The 20,848-nt window shown below is 39.5% G+C and overlaps 1 protein-coding gene and 1 pseudogene across 1 annotated transcript in view; both read left to right on the top strand.

The window, feature by feature from the left end:
* Positions 1 to 7,360, top strand: part of SEC13 (SEC13 homolog, nuclear pore and COPII coat complex component) — a 34,249-nt gene extending 26,889 nt beyond the window's left edge. The window contains exon 9 of the mRNA XM_059161724.1: positions 6,915 to 7,360. Coding sequence (XP_059017707.1) covers positions 6,915 to 7,028 — 114 coding nt within the window. The 3' untranslated portion in view covers positions 7,029 to 7,360. The remainder of the gene's footprint in view (positions 1 to 6,914) is intronic.
* A 155-nt stretch (positions 7,361 to 7,515) lies between these two features.
* Positions 7,516 to 20,415, top strand: LOC131824221 (large ribosomal subunit protein eL21-like; annotated as a pseudogene).
* Positions 20,416 to 20,848: the final 433 nt, after the last annotated feature.

Below are 20,848 nucleotides of genomic sequence, written 5' to 3'. Positions count from 1 at the left end.
AGTGTCACAAATAACAGAATTTCCTTACTTTTACATGGTTGAATAACATTCCATTGTATGTATGTACTGTGGCTTCTTTATCCATTCTTCTGTCATTAGACAGGTTGTTTCCATGTCTTGGCTGTTGTAAATAATGCTACAGCAAAATGAGGTGTAGATATTTTTCAAGATAGTGTTTTCGTTTTCTTCAGATAAATACCCAGAAGTCAAATTACTGGATCATATAGTTCTGTGTTTGATTCTGTGGAGGATCCTCCATACTGTTTTCCATAGCAGCTGAACCAATTCACAGTCCCACCATCCATGTGCAAGGGTTCCATTTTCCCCACATACTTGCTAGCACTTGTGTTTTTGTCTTTTTTGATGGCCATTCTAACATGTATGAGGTGATATCTTACTGTGGTTTTGATTTGCATTTCCCCAGTGATGAGTTATGTTGGGCATCTTCTCACGTATCTTTTGGCCTTTGTAGATCTTTTTTGGAGAAATGTTCTAGTGCAGTCTTTTGCCCGTTTTTTCATCCAATTAGTTAGTTTTCTGGTATTGATTTTTAGGAGTTCTTTGGATATTTTGGATATTAACTCCTTATCTGATGTATGATCTACAAATATTTTTCCCAGTCTGTAGGTTGTCTTTTCACGATGTTGTTCTGATGTGCAGAAGCTTTTTAGTTTAAAGCTGTCCCACTTGTTTATATTTTGTTGTTTATGCTTTAGGTGTCACATCCAAAAAATCAAGACCCATGCCAAAGAGCTTGTTTTTTGTATTTTCTTCTAGGAGTATCATGGTTTAATTCACTTCAAGTTAATTTTTGTGAGTGGTATAAGATAAGGGTCTAAGTTTTATTCTTTTACATGCTAATACCCAGTTTCTCCACCACCATTTATTAGAGAGACTGTCCTTTCTCCACTGAGTATTCTTGGATCCCCTGCCAATTATTAGTTAACCATATATGCTTGGTCTTATTTCTGGGCTTATGATTCTGTCCCATTGATCTGTCTTTTTATGCCCTACCATACCATTTTGATTACTATCACTTTGTAGCTTAAAAAAGTATAATGCCGGGACGCCTGGGTGGCTCAGTTGGTTAAGCAGCTGCCTTCGGCTCGGGTCATGATCCCAGCGTCCTGGGATCGAGTCCCACATCGGGCTCCTTGCTCAGCAGGGAGCCTGCTTCTCCCTCTGCCTGCCATTCTGTCTGCCTGTGCTTGCTCTCTCCCCCTCTCTCTCTCTGATAAATAAATAAAATCTTTAAAAAAAAAAAAAAAAAGTATAATGCCTCCCACTTTGTTCTTTCTCAAGGTTGCTTTGGACATTTGGGGTCTTTTGTTGTTCCATATAAATTTTAGGACTTTTTTTTCTACTTTTGTAAAAACTGCCATTGGAATCCTGATAGGAATTACATTGAATCTATATATGGCTTTTGGTAGTATTGACATTTTAACAATGTTAATTCTTCTAATCTATGAATAAGATACCTTTTCATTTATTTGTGCCTTCAGTTTCTTTCATCACTGAGTTTTCAGAGTAGAGATCTTCACCTCCTTGGTTAAGTTCATTCATAAGTATTTTATTGTTTTTGATGCTATTATAAGGATCATTTTCTTTTTTAGATGATTCATTCTGGGTGTATAGAAATGCTACTGATTTTTGTATGTTAATTTTGTATCCTGAAGCTTTATTTCAATCTAAGCTTTTTGATGAAATCTTTAGGATTTTCTGTATATAAAATCGTGTCATTTATAGAGACAGTTTCAGTTTTTCCTTACCAGTTTTGATGCCTTTTTTTTCTTCTTGCCTGACTGCTCTGGCAAGGACTTCCAATACTGTGTTGAAAAGAATTAAGTTAGCTGTGGGCTTAGCATATATAGCCTTTAAGAGTTATCACGAACAAATGTTGAGTGTTGTAAAATGCTTTCTCTGCATCTACTGAGATGAAGGATTCTTCACTGTTGTGAGACATCACATTGATTGATTTGCATATGTTGAATCATCCTTGCATTCCAGGTATGAATCCTGCTTGATCATGCCCAATGATCCTTTTAACACACTGCCAAATTCAGGTTACATCTATATTCATCACGGTTATTTGTCCATAGTTTTCTGTTATGGTAGTATCCTTTTCTGGCTTTGGTATCGGGGCAATGTTAGCCCAATAAAGTGTGTGTGTTTCCATTTTTTTTTTTTTTTTTTTTTTGAGGATTGATATTAATTCCTTAAATGTTTGGTTAAATTCACTGTGAAGCCATCTGGTCCTGGGCTTTTTCATACTAGGAGATTTTTTGATTATTGGTTCATTCTCCTTACTATTTCAGAAACTAATTTTTACAAAAGTAAAATTTTTTTTTTTTTTTTAAAGATTTATTTATTTGACAGACAGATCACAAATAGCCAGAGAGATAGAGAGAGAGGAGGAAGCAGGCTCCCCGCTGAGCAGAGAACCCGATGTGGGGCTCGATCCCAGGACCCTGGGATCATGACCCGAGCCGTAAGCAGAGGCCTTAACCCACTGAGCCACCCAGGCGCCCCACAAAAGTAAAATTTTTTATTCAGATTTTATTTCTTCCTGATTCAGTCCTTGATGTTCCAGGTTTCTAAGAGTTTTTCCATTTTGTTTCTAGGTCCAAATGGTTGACATAATTGTATCATAGTAATACCTTAACTTTTCTTTATAGTGCTGTAATAATTATAATATTGTTTCCTTTTTATAATTTTATTTTGGGGTTTTGTTTTATTTTTTTTTTAAGATTGATTTTATTTGAGGGGGAGAGAGCACAAGCACAAGTTGAGGGCGGGGCAAAGGGAGATACAGGCTCCCCGCTGAGCAGGGAGCCTGATGTGGGGCTTGATCCTGGGAATTGGGTCCAGAGCTGAAGGCAGATGCTTAACTGACTGAGCCACCCAGGCACCCCTGGGTCCATTTTTTTTTCTTCTTTGGTTAGTTTAGCCAAAGTTGTATCAGTTTTATCTTGTCAAATAACCAACTCCTTTGGTTAATATTTTCTGTTTTCCTGTTCTGTTTAATTTATTTCTGTTCTGATATTTATTTCCTTCCTTCTGCTTGGGTGAAGTTTATCCTTTTTCTTATTCCCCAAGGCAGAGAGTTAGGTTATTTATTTGGTATAGATCTTGCTTCTTCTTTTTTTTTTTTTTAAGATTTTATTTATTTGACAGAGATCACAAGTAGGCAGAGGCGGGGAAGCAGGCTCCGCACTGAGCAGAGAGCCCGATGTGGGGCTTGAGTCCAGGACCCTGGGATCATGACCTGAGCCGGAGGCAGAGGTTTAACCCACTGAGCCACCCAGGTGCCCCTAGATCTTGCTTCTTAATGTAGGCATTTACTGCTGTAAACTTCTAAGAACTGTTTTTGCTTTATCCTATAAGTTTTGGTATATTGGGTTTCTATTTTCATTTCAAACCATTTCATTTCTTCTTTGTTTTGGTTTAAGAGAGTATTTGATTTGCATGTATTTGTGAATTTCTCAGTCCTCTTGATTTCTAGTTTCATATGGTTATGGTTAGAGAAGATACTTAGTTCGATTTTAGTTTTTAATTTGCTAAGACTTGTTTTGTGGTGTAAATACAGAAAATGTTCCACATGCACTTCTGATTCTGCTATCAGAAGGTTCTATATATGTTGGGCCCGTTTGGTCTATACTGTTGTTCAGGTCCACTCTACTTTTTATTATTGTCTGGATGATCTGTCCATTGTTGAGAGTATTAAAGTCCCCAACTAATTTTTTTATTACTCTGTTTAGTTGTTAGAATTGTTACATTTTCTTGATGTGTTTGACCTCTGTCTCTTTTTGCTATTTTTAGCCTATTTTGTGTGATAGAAGTATAGCCACCCCTGCTTTCTTTGTGATTACCATTTGCTTGAAATGTCTTTCTCCATGCCTTCTTAGTTTCTGTTTGTCTTGAAGACCTGAGGAATCTCTTGTATGAAGCATATTGTTGGATCTTGTTTTGTTTTGTTTTTTAAAGATTTTATTTATTTGACAGAGATCACAAGTAGGCAGAGAGGCAGTCAGAGGGAGAGAAAGAAGCAGGCTTCCTGCTGAGCGGAGATTCCCAATGCAGGGCTCGATCCCAGGACCCTGGGATCATGACCTGAGCCAAAGGCAGAGGCTTTAACCCACTCAGCCACCCAGGCGCCCCTGGATCTTGGTTTTTGTATTCATTCAGGCATTTGTTTTCTTGAGTGGAGAGTTTTGCATTTGAAAAGTAAGTAAGGCCTTACACATTTGCTATATTATCATTGTTTTCTGGTTGTTTTTTTGATCCATTGTTAATTGTTTCTTATCCTGTCTTTTTTTGTGTTTGATAACGTATGCTTTGACTTGTCATGTTCTTTTGTCTAATTGCTACAGGTTTTTCCTTTATGGCTGTAGGACTAACACAAAACATCTTAACTTCAATAGAATTCCTCATCTTTACTTTTACTTCTCCTCCCCCTTACATGTTAGGTTAGTGATGTTACAATGTATATATTTTATCATGTGTAACTAAGGTATGGTTATTTTTTACTACATATTTTAACTTGTAAAGGAGTTGTAAGTGAATTACATACCACAGTCACCATATTACAGAATCCAGCCTTATGTATTTATCATTACCAGTGAGTTTTTTACAACCCACTTGTACAATGTTAAATTTCTACTCAAAGAACTCCCAGTAGCATTTCTCTTATGGCAGGTGAAATCTGTGATGGAGTTCTCTCAGGTTTTGTTTAAGAACGTCCATCTCGTCTTCATTTCTGAAGGACACTTGCCTGGTGTAGTAGTCATGGTTGATGGGAGTTTTTTCTTCCAGTATTTTGAACATGTCATCCCTTTTTTTTTTTCCTGGACTGAAAAGCTTGTATTGAGAAATCTGTTCATAGTCTTATCTGGGGGTTCCCTTGTATGTAACTTTTTTCTGTAGCTGCATTTAAAATTCTTTGCTTTTGACAAAATATCGTGTGTTCATAACCCTGTTCAGTTCAGTCTTTTTAGGGCCTCCTGGATCTAGAGGTCTGTTTCTCTCCCCATGTTTGGGAAGTTTGCAGGCCTCATTGCTTGAAATATATTTTATGTCTCTTTCTCATCTTTTGGAATTCTCCTAATGCAAAATATTGCTTCTTCTGATTATATCCCATTTCAGTCTTTACGATTTTTCTTCCTCTGGGCAATTTCCAATGTCCTGTCCTCCAGGTTGCTCTGATTTCTTCTGCATGGTCCATTCTGCTTTTGAAGCTCTGCTACATTTTTCAGTTACTATGTTTTTCAGTTCTAGGGTTTCTGGTGTTTGTTTTTTTGTTGTTATTTTATTTGACAGAGAGAGATCACAAGCAGGCGGAAATGCAGGCAGAGAAAGAAGGGGAAGCAGAGAGCCCAATGTGGGTCTCAATCCCAGGACCCTGAGATCATGACTTGAGCCAAAGGCAGAGGCTTAACCCACTGAGCCATCCAGGGGCCCGTTTTATTGTTTTTTAATGGTGTCTATTTTTGTTGAACCTAATTTCATTTAGTTATCTTACATGTGCTTGTAGTTCACTAAACTGGAAGATTATTCTGAATACTTTGTCCCACAGTTTACAGATCTTTATTTCTTTAGTCAGAGTTTTATTAGTTTCCTTTGGGGTTACATATTTCCATGGTTTTCTGTGATCTTCACCTGAGGCTGGAGGATGGGCTTCACTGTTGCCTGGATTCTCTGGCTAGGCTTCCTATACAGCCAGGACTAGACTCTCTACTCAGCAACAGGTGAGTCTCTGAGTCTTCACAGTCTTGGTGGGGCAGCAGGACAGGACCCAGAGCCTGCACAGCTTGTCCTTTAGAGACCCAAATTAGGCACGAGTGAAGACTGAATATCCTAGTTAGGTGAGGCCATCCGTTTTGCTCTGTAGACAGAAAGCCAACTGCTCTGCACTCTATTCTAGTGCCACAGGAAGCTGTTCTAGTGCCATGGGAAGGAGGGCTGTTGGGTGGGCTCTGCAGCTTCCTACATGCTCTGCTTCGATAGATTTCCTGCCCTGGCACAGTGGGAGTCACTTACATTTTTTTCTGTGCTCTTGACTCAAGCCTGTTTCCTGGTGAAATAAGGCCATTGGCTTTTGCTGTGAGGATCACCAGCTCTGCCCACCCCCCATCTACCTCCTCTGCCTGCTAGAGTTGCAGGGTCCTGCAATTTCCAGGTGTTGTAGCCCTTGCTGTCAGGTGGGTCTGGGGGGGCCACTCTTCACCTAGCTAGACTATGACTCAACTCTGCTACCTGGGCAGCCCAACTTTAGGGACCTCTCAGATTTACCTGAACAAGTTTTCTGGATGTGAGGCACCAAAGGCAGGTAGGGGGGGCGTGACTTGGCTTTTCTGCCTTGTCTGCTAATATCCCAGTGCCAGTTCCTGGAAACTCTCCCCACTTAGTCACACTCAGATTCCCAAATATGCCCCCACAAATGTGCCTGTAGTCCCCATGGGGCGAACCCAGAGTCTGGGCTCCCACAAAGTAACAAAACGCTGGATAACTGGATGTCACCTCCGTGCTCTTTACCTTCTGAAGGAACCACAGGTTGGACATGGTGCTATGCTGGCTTGGGTGGCGGGCCATGCAATCGGCATGTAGACTTCCCACACAAGCTTCTGGGACAGTGTCTTGGTCTTGATGGCGGAGGGTGGTGCTTCAGCCTCACTCTGTCTTTAGGATTCCCTCAGTAGTTTCCTGTTCATGAATAGTTGTTCTTCCTGTAAGGAGGGTCTAAGTCAGGAACACCCTTTGTCACTGTTGGTGAGGTCACTCTCCCTACTCTTTCAATCTGTGGGGACTTTTGTTGACTCACAAGCTTGAGTCATGGCCTTTGATGCGGGACCTGGGAAGGTGAGGACAGCAGAAGGAGGGGTGCAGACTTGTAACAGGCTCCATGTGCTGGCTTGCAGGTGACCCTGTGGAAGGAGTCCGTTGACGGGCAGTGGGTGTGCATCAGTGATGTCAACAAGGGCCAGGGTTCCGTGTCGGCTTCCGTCACAGAGGGCCAGCAGAATGAGCAGTGACAGGCAAGGCCAAGCTCCCCACCTGCTGACTCCAGGAGGCCCTTTCTTGGACCAACTGACCAAATAGCTGGGAAGAACAGCTTCTACACAATTACTTTCCCAGGAGTAGTTACAAATGCAACCAGATTGATCATCTGCCTTAACATGATTTGAAATGGTTTGTAATTTACTGTCCTGCTGAAAGCATTCATGTTATGAGGAAAAAGCTACAAATGATCTTTACATCTATTATTTTAAAATATTTTTGGCCATTTTTACATACCTTTTAGGTTCAGGCATTATTTGGGGGGTTTTATTTCCAAAATAGTTAAATAAATTAATATTGCTTATAATTCTTCCTGCATCACCCTAACCCTTCCCTAAAAAGCTTATATTCATTCGTGTGGCAACATCAGTCTACTAGAACAACGTTCACCAAGCCCGCAGTCCCTGTAAGCGTTGCACGCCCCCATCCCCCAGCACCCACACACAGCTGGTCTGTCCCTGTAACATGTCCATGATTCCAGCTACATTGAAGGTACCACACAGAGTGACATGAAAGGAATGCCAGACGTGGACTTCGGTGACAGGGAATGTATCCTCTGAGCACACATCCTCTTCCGGAGAATGGAATAAGTCTGCCTTACAGAGAAGACGCAGATGAACTACTGCACATGGGTGACTGAGAAAATGCCATGCCAGTGGAGGGCAGTATTAACCACATACTAGTAGTTAAGAGACTGGCTCAGAAAGTGGGCACACTTCATTCATGTTATGGACCCTTGTCTGTGAGGGCGGGGCCTGTGCTGGAGACCATGATTCTGGTCCTGATCAAGTATCACCTCTTAGCAGAAGCCCTGGGACCTTCATCTGACTCAGCAGTCACAATAGCAGCTACCATTTACTGAGACCTACTACAAGCCAGCACTCCGCTGGAGATCCCCCACACTTGGCAACACAACAGGTGCAGGTGTATGTTGCCAACTCACCAATAAGGAAACTCACAGAAGATAGGAGACCTGCCCAGGGTGGTCCACTGCCAAGCAGTAAAGCCACTGAGTTCTGATCTGGCTCAGCTCCAGAGTGGGTGCTGTCAAAGGCAGAACTGAGGTGGGGGTGCTCCTCAGCTGTAATCTGGGGTGATGCTCAGAGCAGACCTTTATGTGAGTGTACCTAGCTTTGCAGAAGTTCAGGCCACTCACCTCAGGAGGCTGTGTGCAGAAGGAAATGTGGACCCCAATGCTTCTACCTGCTCCTCATAACTTTTCAGCAGTAAAACCCATGTTTTGAAATGAATATTAGATCATAATGCATAAAATGGGAAAATGTGGAACGACTGCTTGAAGTAAGGCTATAGAGGTCAGAATCCTTCCCCTTGGCCTCCCACATCATTCTGCACAATCCAGGCCTTTAGAGAACAGTATGGAAACTAAGCTTCTGTCCATTTATTCAGTAAGAAAACACCCACAGACGTAACTTTGCATATACTTCTTTGGACAAAAACTACCCTTAATTCTAGTTAGTCCCTCACATGTCTACCTTTCCTAACAAGCTTTGTGCCCCACCCCCAAGGACAGGCCTGGTCTTCCTTATGGTGCCTACTACCCTCAACAAATACTGAGAAGCAACTGTGTCACACAGTTGGTTGATGATAGGTTAGTGGGCCATATGTTGTTTGCAGTTCACACCACCAAGGATCAGTCAGGGTATTCTGGAGATAAATGAAATGACCACCCTTCATAGTTTATACTTACAGTGATAATACATTAACCATTCCTGGCTTGAGAGCCCTCAAATTTGTTACCACAAAAATAGGCTAATCAAGTGGAAATACCATGTTGTGTCAAACTTCAAGGGCATTTGCCAAGCCCAAATGATACAAATGTAAAGGTAATTTAAAAGGTATAGAGAGTTAGGGTAAAGAGAGCAGTAGCAACCACAATATTTTTAATCCTTTCACAAAAACAAAGCAACTGGGATAGGAAATGAAACCCCCAGACATTGGACGCCTGGGTAGCTCAGTGGGTTAAGCCACTGCCTTCGGCTCCGGTCATGATCTCAGGGTCCTGGGATCGAGTCCTGCATCGGGCTCTCTGCTCAGCGGGGAGCCTGCTTCCTTCCCTCTCTCTCTCTGCCTGCCTCTCTGTCTGCTTGTGATCTCTGTCTGTCAAATCAACAAATAAAATCTTTAAAAAAAAAAAAGAAAGAAAGAAACCCCTAGACATTAAGGTAGTCCCTCAAACCCTAGAACGTGGAGGATTAGGACCAAACCACTCATGTCTATAATACCGGTGTGGGAGCAGCACAGGCAAGAAAGAGTGGAGTTTTTGTGGTCCTATGGGCAGGTAACCCAAGAATGACCAAGTGTTCATCCACTTGGAACAGAAAACTCAGCAAGCCAATATGAGACCTGTCAAAACTAGGAGAAGATTCACAGGTCTCACAAATGAGTTCAAAAAGACAGATTTCCACTGCCACACATGAAGGAGTACTAACTAGAAGTTTCTCTTCTACCACAAACAACTAGAAAACCACACAATATACCTGAAACAAATACTTAGGGGCTTAGGACAACAGGCAGTGTTTGTTTAAGGGAGACAAGTGAGGGGAGTACCAGTTGTCCCAGCTTACTGCCTAGGAGCAGCTTCCAGACTAAAGGGCAGGGAGACCATCAAGAGTCTAGTGGTCAACTTGAAGAGAACAGAGGTCAGAGTCCAGAAAGACTAAGCTAGAACCTACTGGGCAGATCCTGGAGAAGGAGGAGCTGCTCAGAGCAAGCTACTTAGGTCTGCAAAAGCATTTCCTATACTCTGACCAAATCCTTACTTGCATACATGACCAGAAACCAACAGACCACACAATTCTTGAGCTTACAGAGGAGTAGGAAGAGTTCATGTGCCCAAGATCCAAAATGTGACAACTTCAGAATACACAGGGCACAGGGTACAGTCCTAAGAGCGAGCATGTCTTAATAACACATCTTAAATTGGGTCTAGAGTAGAGGCTCCTCTGACCATAAAACCAAACCTTGAGGTCCACTTATTTTGCTTTGTGTCAGGTCATAGCCCACCACTTTTTAAAGGAAAAAAACTAAGTACTTGAAAACATAAAATTCACATGATGTCTAGCTTCCAAACCAAAACTACCAGGTGTGCAAAAAAGCAGGAAGACAGGACTATAACCAGAAGAGGATAAAAAATTGGTAGAGAGGAGGTGCCTGGGTGGCTCAGTGGGTTGAGCCACTGCCTTCGGCTCAGGTCATGATCTCAGGGTCCTGGGATCGAGTCCTGCATTGGCCTCTCTGCTCAGCAGGGAGCCTGCTTCCCTTCCTCTCTCTCTGCCTGCCTCTCTGCCTACTTGTGATCTCTCTCTGTCAAATAAATAAATAAAATCTTTAATTAAAAAAAAGGGAAAGAAAATCTGGATCTATATCAAGGAATAAGGAGCACCAGGAATAGAAAAAATCTGGGTAACTATTACACTTCTCCCATTTCTTTTATCTCTCAAAAACTACTATTTTAAGTGCATTATGGGCTTACAACTTAGGTAGAAATAAAATCAGTAGTAACAATAGCACAAATATTGGAAATGGGGAAATTGGAAGTATTATGTTGTAAAGATCTTATAGTGTCTATGAAGTGGTATCATATCTGTTGAAGATATACTTTACTATGTTGAAATTCTATTTTTAAATCCTAGACCACTTAAAGAATAAAGCAGAGAATATAGCTGACAAGCCAGTAGTGAAGATAGCAGGAATTCCTAAAATACTTTTAATCCAAAAGTGATTATGAAAAGAAAAAGAAGGAAGGAACAGATGAGGGGAGAAAAGAGAGAACAGATGGGACAAATTGAAGGCCAATAATCAGAGATTGTAGATTTAAACCAAACTTTATAGGTCATTGTAATAAATATAAAAGGTCTAACTAAACATTCCAAATGAAAGACCCCTGATAAGAGATTCTCAGAATGGACTTAAAAAAAACCAGACCCAGCTATATGCTATTTATATGCAACCTACTTTAAACTTAAACACAGAAACAGATTATAACAAAGGACATTATATGAAAAAAAAAAAAAAGATTATATAAACATTAATCAAAAGAAAACTCAATTTCTATATTAATATCAGATAAAGTAGACTTTTTTAAAAATATTTTATTTATTTGACAGAGAGTAGGCAGAGAGGGAGGGGGAAGAGGCTCCCTGCTGAGCAGAAAGCTTGATGTGGGGCTTGATCCCAGGACCCTGGGATCACGACCTGAGCTGAAGGCAGAGGCTTTAACCCACTGAGTCACCCAGGTGCCCCTCAGATAAAGTAGACTTTAAAGATAAAATAGACTTCAGAATAAGAAATGTATTAAGACTAGAGACGGTCAGAATAATAAAAGGTTCAACTCATCAGGAAGACATAACAGTCCTAAATATATATGCACCTAAAGTAGAGCTTCAAAATAGGCAAAACAAAATGGACAGAACTGAACGGAAGTAATCTACAATTATAGTTTGAGTTCTCAACATTTCTATCTCAGTAACAAAACAAGTAGACCCCAAAACTCAGTCAAGTTATAAAATACATTGTCCAGCCAATCATCACTTAATTTGACCTAACAGAGATTCTACCCAACAAAATTTAAACTCATTCTGAGGTACTTTGGGAGCACTCATCAAGATGAGACCCAATTTCTGAACCCAAAACAAATTTTAACAAATCTTTTAGAATTGAAATCATAAAAAATACATCCTTTGACTATAAAGAAAGTAAACTAGAAATGAGTAATAGGTATCTGGAAAAATCCTCAAATGTTTGGAAATTTAAGCAATCTACTTCTAAAAAACTAATGGGCCAAAAAAAAGCACAATGAAAATAGTTATCTATAGAGGAAAAGAAGAAAAGAGTGGATGGGACAGGGATGGAAGATGTAGTCTCTGCATACATCTTGTTTTATACCATTGACTTTGGAGCCATGTAATATTTAATAATTAACTCCAAAAATACAATGTCATAAAAGAAAAAAATCCCTAAATTTGGAAAAAAAATTTAAAAGTCCATGCCATAGCCACACAGAGAAAATATTCAAGTGACTTTATTTTTTAAAATTTATTTATTTATTTTTAAAGCACCACATAGTACTTTTGTCCTTTTTTTTTTTTTTTGAAAATTTTATTTATTTGACAGAGATCACAAGTAGGCAGAGAGGCAGGCAGAGAGAGGAGGAAGCAGGCTCCCCGCTGAGTAGAGAAGCCCAATGTGGGACTCAATCCCAGGACCTGGAATCATGACCGGAGCCACCCAGGCGCCCCTCAAGTGACTTTAAAAGCATTTTGAATGTATACCCCTAATAGGCTGCATTTAGTAGTTTTATGGTTAATTGTAGTATTCTTATTTTGAGATTATGTTGATATTGTAAGATGAAGTAAGATAATGGTAATTTTACTAAAATAATTAGAAAATAGGATTATCAGGATAAAGAAAAGAAATTCAAGTATAAAACCCAGGAAATGAAAACACTGGCCTTAAATTTTATTTGCAAATAAGAGTATGAACTCAGGACTTATTTTTCTCCTTCTAAAAAGTATGTATTTCTAATCTTATGCACAGGATGAGCCCAGGATTTCTCTTTGGGAGAAAATAAGGAAGCTAAAAACTATAGAGTCATGTCTAAAGTACATGGGAATCAATACATCAAATATGGAAACATCTAAAAGAATAATGACTATAATTGATTGAATCAGTTATATTAAAAAAAATCCATCCATGCGTTTATGATAGGAAGAAAACTTTGGAGGTTGCTAAGACACCAACTTTAGTTTGAAAATGAGTAAACAATTTTTTAAAAATCCTGCATTTATCTTGCCTTTTCCATACAAACTGTTTATCAAAGTAACAAAATAATTGAAGGAAAAATGCTAATAAATGTCGAAAGCAATAATAGAAGAGAAAATCACCATTGTGATTTCCAGGAAAAAATGAGTGTAGACAATAATAATTAATAGTCCATAAGTCCACTAAGTGAAAAGTTCATAAGGCACTATGTGTTGAGGTGTAACTACCAGTTTAGAGAAGCAGACAGGAGAGTAACATGTCAGACAATGCCACCAGGAAGTGTTCAGCTAAGTCCAGAATGTGGGAAACTGCCGGAAAAATAGCCTGTTGTATAAATGAATGATGGGATGGAAGAGATGAGAAGGTAGGGGACTGTTGTATACTGAGAGACTTACAGGACTGGTCAACCAAACATGGGCTCTGGGTCTTCTGAAAAGAACAAGGCCAGAGATCTAACCAAAACAGATAGAAGTAACATGCCTGAAGGAGAATTTAAAGTGACAATCATAAGGAAACTCATTGGGTTTGAGAAAAGAAGACATTAGTGAGACCCTTACCACAGAGATAAGAGTAGAGAAAGGGGGGCTGAAAATTTATTTGAAGAAATAATAGCTAAAAATCTTCCCAAATCTGGGGAAGGAAACAGACCTCCAAATCCAGGAGGCACAGAGAACTCCCATCAAAATCAACAAAAGCAGGCCCATACCAGGACATATGGAAATCAAATTTGTAAACAATAATGATTAAAAAAAAACATTAAAAGCATCAAGACAGCCTTTTGGCCGGAACTGCCATCTTCCAGTAATTTGCCAAAATGACCAACACAAAGGGAAAGAGTAGAGGTACCTGTTATATATTCTCTAGGCCTTTTAGAAAACATGGAGTTGTTCCTTTGGCCATATACATGCGAATCTACAAGAAAGGTGATATTGGGGACATCAAAGGATGGGTACTGTTCAAAAGGAATGCCCCACAAATGTTACCATGGCAAAACTGGAAGAGTCTACAGTCTTACTCAGCATGCTGCTGGCATTGTTGTAAACAAACAAATTAAGGGGAAAGATTCTTGCCAAGAGAATTAATGTGCACATTGAGCATATTAAACATTCAAAGAGCCGAGATAGTCCTGAAGTGTGTGAAGGGAAATGATCAGAAAAAGAAGGAAGCCAAAGAGAAAGGTAGCTGGGTTCAACTGAAACGTCAGCCTACTCCACCCAGAGAAGCACACTTCGTGAAAACCAACAGAAAGGAGCCCAAACTGCTAGAACCCATTCCCTATGAATTCATGGCATGATAAATGTAAAGAAAATAAAAAACCTCAAGACTATTAAAAAAAAAGGCACAAGTCATTAATTTGATCAAGTCATTAACTAGCATAGGGGCTAGCTGAAGGTTTTTCCACAAACTTGGCAAACCAAAAGGGAGTGGCATGATCTATTCAAAGTGTTGAATGGGGAAAATCTGTGTTCAAGGATACTCTATCCAGCAACACTATTATTCAGAATGGAGAGAGAAAAGTTTCCCAGACAGACAAAAACTAAAGGAGTTCATGACCGCTAAACCAGCCCTGCAAGAAATATTAAAGGGGACTCTCTTGAGTGGAAAGAAGAGACTAAAAGTGGCAGTATAAAGGCAGGAAACACAAAAGCAGTAAAAATGACTATTTCTCTAAAATTCAATCAAGGAACTCACACATACACACACACAAGGATATAAAATATAGTTATATCCAAAACATGGGGAGGAGAAAAGACTGGGTTCAAACAAACAATCAACAGACTGCTATTTGCAAAAGAGGTTATATATAAACCTACTGGTGACTAACATCAAAAACCACTAATAGGGGCACCTGGGTGGCTCAGTGGGTTAAAGCCTCTGCCTTCGGCTCAGGTCATGGTCCCAGGGTTCTGGAATCAAGCCCCAAATCTGGCTCTCTGCTCAGCAGAGAAAACTCCCTCTCTGCCTGCCTCTCTGCCTACTTGTGATCTCTGTCAAATAAATAAATAAATAAATAAAATCTTAAAACACACACACTAATAAACAGGCAAAGAATAAAAAGAAATCCAAATACATCACTAAAGAAAAATCAGCAAAACATGAGGGATAAAGACAAGAAAGGGATCAGAGAAAATCTCCAGAAACCATAAAATAAGTACTTAAATGGCAAAAAATATGTATCAATAATTAATTTGAATGTAAATGGAATAAACACCCCAATCAAAAGGCATAGGGTGTCAGACTAATCAAAAAAACAAGACCCTACAAGAGACTCATTTAAGACCTAAAGCACCTGCAGATTGAAAGTGAGGGGATGGAGAAACATTTATCTTGCAAATGGATATCAAAAGAAAGCCAGAGTAGGAATACAGACAACTTATACCTTAAAACAAAGACTATAACAACAAAGAAGGGTACTACTTCTAATAAAGGGGTCAATCCAACAAGAATATATAACAATGGTAAATATTTATATACCAAACATGGGAGCACCCAAATATATAAAACAAGGATAAACAAATTAATTGATAACATGATAATAGTAGGAGACTTCAATACCTTATTTACCAATGGACAGATAACCTAAACAAAATAAACAAGGAAACAAGGGGCAACACACTAGACCAGATGGACTTAGCAGATATACTCAGAACATTCCATCCTAAAACAGCAGAATATACATTCTTCAGGTACACGTGGATCATTCTTCAGACTAGATCACATCCTAGGTCACAAAACAGGCCTTAACAACAACAACAAAAAAGACTGAAGTCATACAATGCATGCACCTTTTCTGACCACAACTCTATGAAACCAGAAGTCAACCACAAGGAAAAATCTGGAAAGATCACAAATACTTGGAGGTTAAATAATAAGCTACTAAAAATAAATGGGTCAACCAGGAAATCAAAGAGGAAATTAAATACATGAAAACAAATGAAAATGAAAATGCAGTGGTTCAGAACCTTTGGGATGCAGCAAAAGCAGTCCTAAGAGGGAAAACTATAGCAGTACAAGCCTACCTCAAGAAGTGAGAAAAATCTCAAACAACCTAAACTTATACCTAAAGGAGCTAGAAAAAGAACAACTAATGATGCCTAAAGCCAGCAGAAGGAAGAAAATAAGAAAGATTAGAGCAGAAATAAATGATAAAGAAACAACAACAACAACAAAAAATGAGATCAGTGAAACCAGGAGGTTGGTCTTTAAAAAAAAAAAATGACAGAATTGATAAACCTCTAGCCAGACTTACCACCCCCCAAAAAAGAGAAAGGACACAAATAATATCACAAATGAGAGAGGAGAAATAACCAACACCAAAGAAATACAAACATTAGAATACTATAAAAAACTATATGCCAACAAATTGGACAAAAAGTGGAGAAATTCCTAGATAAATTTCTACCAAAACCCGAAACAGGAACAAATAGAAATCGAACAAACTGATAATCAGCAAAGAACTTGAATCAGTAATTCAGTAGCTCCCAACAAACAAAAGTACAGACCAGATGATTTCACAGGCAAATCCCACCACACAATTAAAGAAGAGTTGGTACCTATTCTTCTCAAACTATTCCAAAATATAGAAAAGGAAGGAAAATTTCCAAATTCATTCTCTGAGGCCAGCATTACCCTGATAGAAAATCAAAGACGCCACAAAAAAAAAGTACTATAGGCCAGTTTCCCTAATAAAACTAGATGCAAAAATTCTCAATAAAATACTAGCAAACCAAATTGAACAATACATTAAAATAATTACTCACCACAATCAAGCAGGATTTATCCCTGGGCTGCAAGGATGGTTCAATATTTGCAAATCAATCAATGCGATACATCACATTACTAAAGGATAAGAATCATATGATCATTTCAACAGATGCAGAAAAGGCATATGACAAAGTACAACACCCATTCATGATAAAAACCACCAACAAAGTATATTTAGAGAGAACATATCTCAACATAATAAAAGTCTTTTTTTTTTTTTATAAAACCAGAGCTGGTATCAACCTAAAAGGGGAAAACCTGAAAGCTTTTCCTCTACTGTCAGGAATAAGACAGGGATATCCACTCTTACCATCTTATTCAACACAATAATGGAGTCCTCACCACAACAGGATAAAAGGCATTGAAATAAGCAAGGAAGAAGTCAAACTTTAACTATGTGCAGAAGACATGATACTCAGAAAACTCACCAAAGACTCCACTAAAATTAACTGCTAAAACTGATAAGTGAATTCAGTAAAGTCACCGGATACAAAATCAATGTACAGAAACCTAATGCGTTTCTATATACCAATAATGAAGCAGCAGAAAGAGAAGTTAAGGAATCAGTCCTATGTACAACTGCACTAAAATAATAAGATATTTAGGAATAAACCTAACCAAAGAGGTGAGAGACCTGTACGTTGAAAACTATACCACACTGATGAGAGAAATTTATGACATAAAGAAATGTAAAGAGGGACGCCTGGGTGGCTCAGTTGGTTGGACGACTGCCTTCCACTCAGGTCATGATCCTGGAGTCCCGGGATCGAGTCCCGCATCGGACTCCCAGCTCCATGGGGAGTCCGCTTCTCTCTCTGACCTTCTCCTCGTTCATGCTCTCTCTCACTGTCTCTCTCTCAAGTAAATAAATAAAAAATCTTAAAAAAAAAAAAAAAAAAAGTAAAGACATGGGACGCCTGGGTGGCTCAGTTGGTTAAGCAGCTGCCTTCGGCTCAGGTCATGATCCCAGCATCCTGGGATCGAGTCCCACATCAGGCTCCTTGCTCTGCAGGGAGTCTGCTTCTCCCTCTGACTCTGCCTTCCACTCTGTCTGCCTGTGCTCGCTCTCGCTCTCTGACAAATAAATAAATAAAATCTTAAAAAAAAAAAAAAAAAAAGAAATGTAAAGACATTCCACACTCATGGACCGAAAGAACAAATATTATAATGTGTATACTGCCCAAAGTACATATTCAGTGCAATCCCTATCGAAGTATCAACAGCATTTGTCACAGAGCTAGAACAAACAATTCTAAAATTTGTACTGGAATCACAAAAGACCCCAGATAGCCAAAGCAACGTTGAAAAATAAAATGTTGGAGGCATCACAATTCCAGACTTCAAGTTATATTACAAAGCTGAAATGTTCGAAATGGTATGGTACTGGCACAAAAGAAAAAAAAGACATGTACATCGATGAAACAACAGAAAACCCAGGAATGAACCCACAATTATATGGTCAGTTAATCTTCAACAAAGCAGGAAAGAATATCCAGAGTGGAAAGGAATGACTCTTCTACAGAAGGTGTTGGGAAAACTTAACAACAAGCAAAATAATGAACCTGGACCACTTTCTTACACCATACTTTACATGCCAAAAGTAAATGCAGAATGGATGAAATGTGAGACCTGAAACCATAAACATTCTAGAGGAGAACACAGGCAGTAATTTCTCTGACATTGGCCAAAGCAACTTCTTTCTAGGTATGTCTCCTTAGGCAAGGGAAACAAAATTAAAAACTATTGGTATTACATCAAAATAAAGTTTCTGCACTGTGAAGGAACTAAAAGGCAACCTACAGAATGGGAGAAGGTATCTAAATGACATAACTGATAAAGGATCAGTATCCAAAATATATTAAGAACTTATTTTTAAGATTGATTTATTTAGAGAGAACGAGTAGTGGGGGTAGGGGGTGCAGAGGGAGAGAAAGAATCAAAGCAGACTCCCCTCTGAGCTTAGAGCCCAATGCAGGGCATGATCCCAGGGTCCTGGGAACAAGCCCAGCAATGGGCTCTCTGCTCTATGGGGAGCCTGCTTCTCCCTCTCCCTCTGCCTGCCACTCCCCCAACTATGATAGCGTGTGCGCACTCTCTCTGTCAAATTAATTAAAAGAACTTATAAACTCAATACCCCCAAAAAAACAAAGGAAAATGGGCACAAGACATGAACAGACATTTTTCCAAAGAAGACATACAGATGGTCACCAGATACCGAAGATACTCATTATCACTTTCCATCAGGGAAATGTGAATCAAAACTACAGTGAGTCATCACCTCACACCAGTCAGAATAGCTAAAATCACCAACAAAGGAAACAACAGGTGTTGGTGAGGGTGGGGAGAAAAGGGAACCCTCTTACATTGTTGGTGGGAATGCAACTGGTACAGCCACTCTGGAAAACAGTATAGAGCTTCCTCAAAAGTTAAAAATAAAAATACCCCATGACCCAGCAATAGCACTTCTGCATATTTACCCAAAGAATACAAAAATACTAATTGATAGAGATATGTGCACCCTTATGTAGCATTATCTACAATAGCCAAATTATGCAGACAGCCCAAGTATCCACTAATGAGTGAATAAAGATGTGGTATATGTGTTTGTAACAGAATATTACTCAGTCATAAAAAAAAAGAATGAAATCTTGCCATTTGCCAGGACATGGATGGAACTCAAGAGTATAATGTTAAGCAAAATAAGTCCAAGAAGGACAAATACCAAGTATTTTCACTCATCTGTGGAATTTAAGAAACAAATGAGCAAAGGAAGAAAAAGAGTGACAAAGCAAGAAACAGATTCTTAACTATAGAGAACAACTGATGGTGAACAAAGGGAAGGTGCGGGTGGGGAATGGGGGAAATAGGTGATGGGGATTAAGGAGGACACTTGTGATGAGCACCGGGGGACATATGGAAGTACTGAATCACTATATTGTACAAATGAAATGAATATTACTCTGTAAATTAACTAACGAATTTAAATTAAAACTTATAAAAATTCAGATTCTGGGGCCCCACTCAGTTCTACAATCTATTACATCAGATTTAGAGGATCAGGCATTTGGAAAAAACAAAAACCAAAAAAAAAAAAACCAGCATTCTTAATAAACTTCCCCACAATTTCAGTGCAGCCCAACACAGACCCGCACCCAGATGACATCAGAAGATCTTATAAAGTCCTCAGCCCGAGATCCCCTGCCTCTCAGTGGTCCCTGAACTAGAGCTACACTGCCCGCAATGTGGGGGAAACAGTTTGAGCACTGTGGAGATGGGCGTGTACTCGAGTTTTGAGGGCCCAGAACACAGTAAGGACGGGATACAAGAAAAGGGAAAGAAGTTATGCCTAGAGGTTACATAGGGTGAGGGGAAGAGGGACCAGTGCCAAACAGGCCTTTCCAGGATTAGAAACCAAGGCATATTTTTAGGCTGAGAGCAGAAGTTGTTGGGAAGTAAGACTGAAGATAGGGGAAAAGACTCCATGATGGCAGGAGAACAGGAAGACTCAGTGGGAAAGACCCTGCTTGGATGGCAGGAGGCATGAAAGAGCATGGCTCAGGCCATACAAGCTGCAAAAATGACACTTGTGATTATCTACAGCTGGCTGTCCAGTGCAATGGCCACAAGCCACATGCAGCTACTGAAGCATGTATGTGGCTACTGGGACTGGAGTTGTGCTGGAAAATGTAAGGTGCCCTGAATTTTGAAGATTTAGTAAAAAGAAAAACAGTGTCTAATATCCCACTAATCACTTTTCTATTGATTACATGTCAAACTGGTATTTTGGATATATTAAATAAAGTATATTAAAATTGATTTCACTTTTTTTTAAGTAGAGCAGCAGGCAGAGAGAGGGAGAAGCAGGCTCCCTGCTGAGCAGAGAGCCCAATGAGGGGCTCAATCCCAGGACCCTGGGATCATGACCTGAGCCGAAGGCAGAGAGCTACCCAGGCACCCTGATTTTACATTTTTTTTAATGTGACTCCTAGGAAATTTAAAATTACTTACGAGGCTCCATGAGGCTGACTTGGTATTTTCCATTGAACAATGCTGATCCAAAAGTTACAGAAGCCAGAACAAAAAAGAAACCCCACCAAAAACAAAACAAAACAAAACCCTATCTGCAACCCCATCACCAAAAAGCAAAAACCTTTCTACAACTCCAAAAATGTAAGGTTGGCCAAATTGCTGAAATCAGTGCTACCGAAGCCCATCTCATTGTCAGTAGAAATGAAAGTATAGTAGAAAG

This window comes from Mustela lutreola, chromosome 2, assembly GCF_030435805.1.
Source record: "Mustela lutreola isolate mMusLut2 chromosome 2, mMusLut2.pri, whole genome shotgun sequence".
Classification (NCBI taxonomy): domain Eukaryota; kingdom Metazoa; phylum Chordata; class Mammalia; order Carnivora; family Mustelidae; genus Mustela; species Mustela lutreola.
The sequence above is the reverse complement of the archived record's forward strand: the minus strand, read 5'-3'. Positions and strand labels throughout refer to the sequence as shown.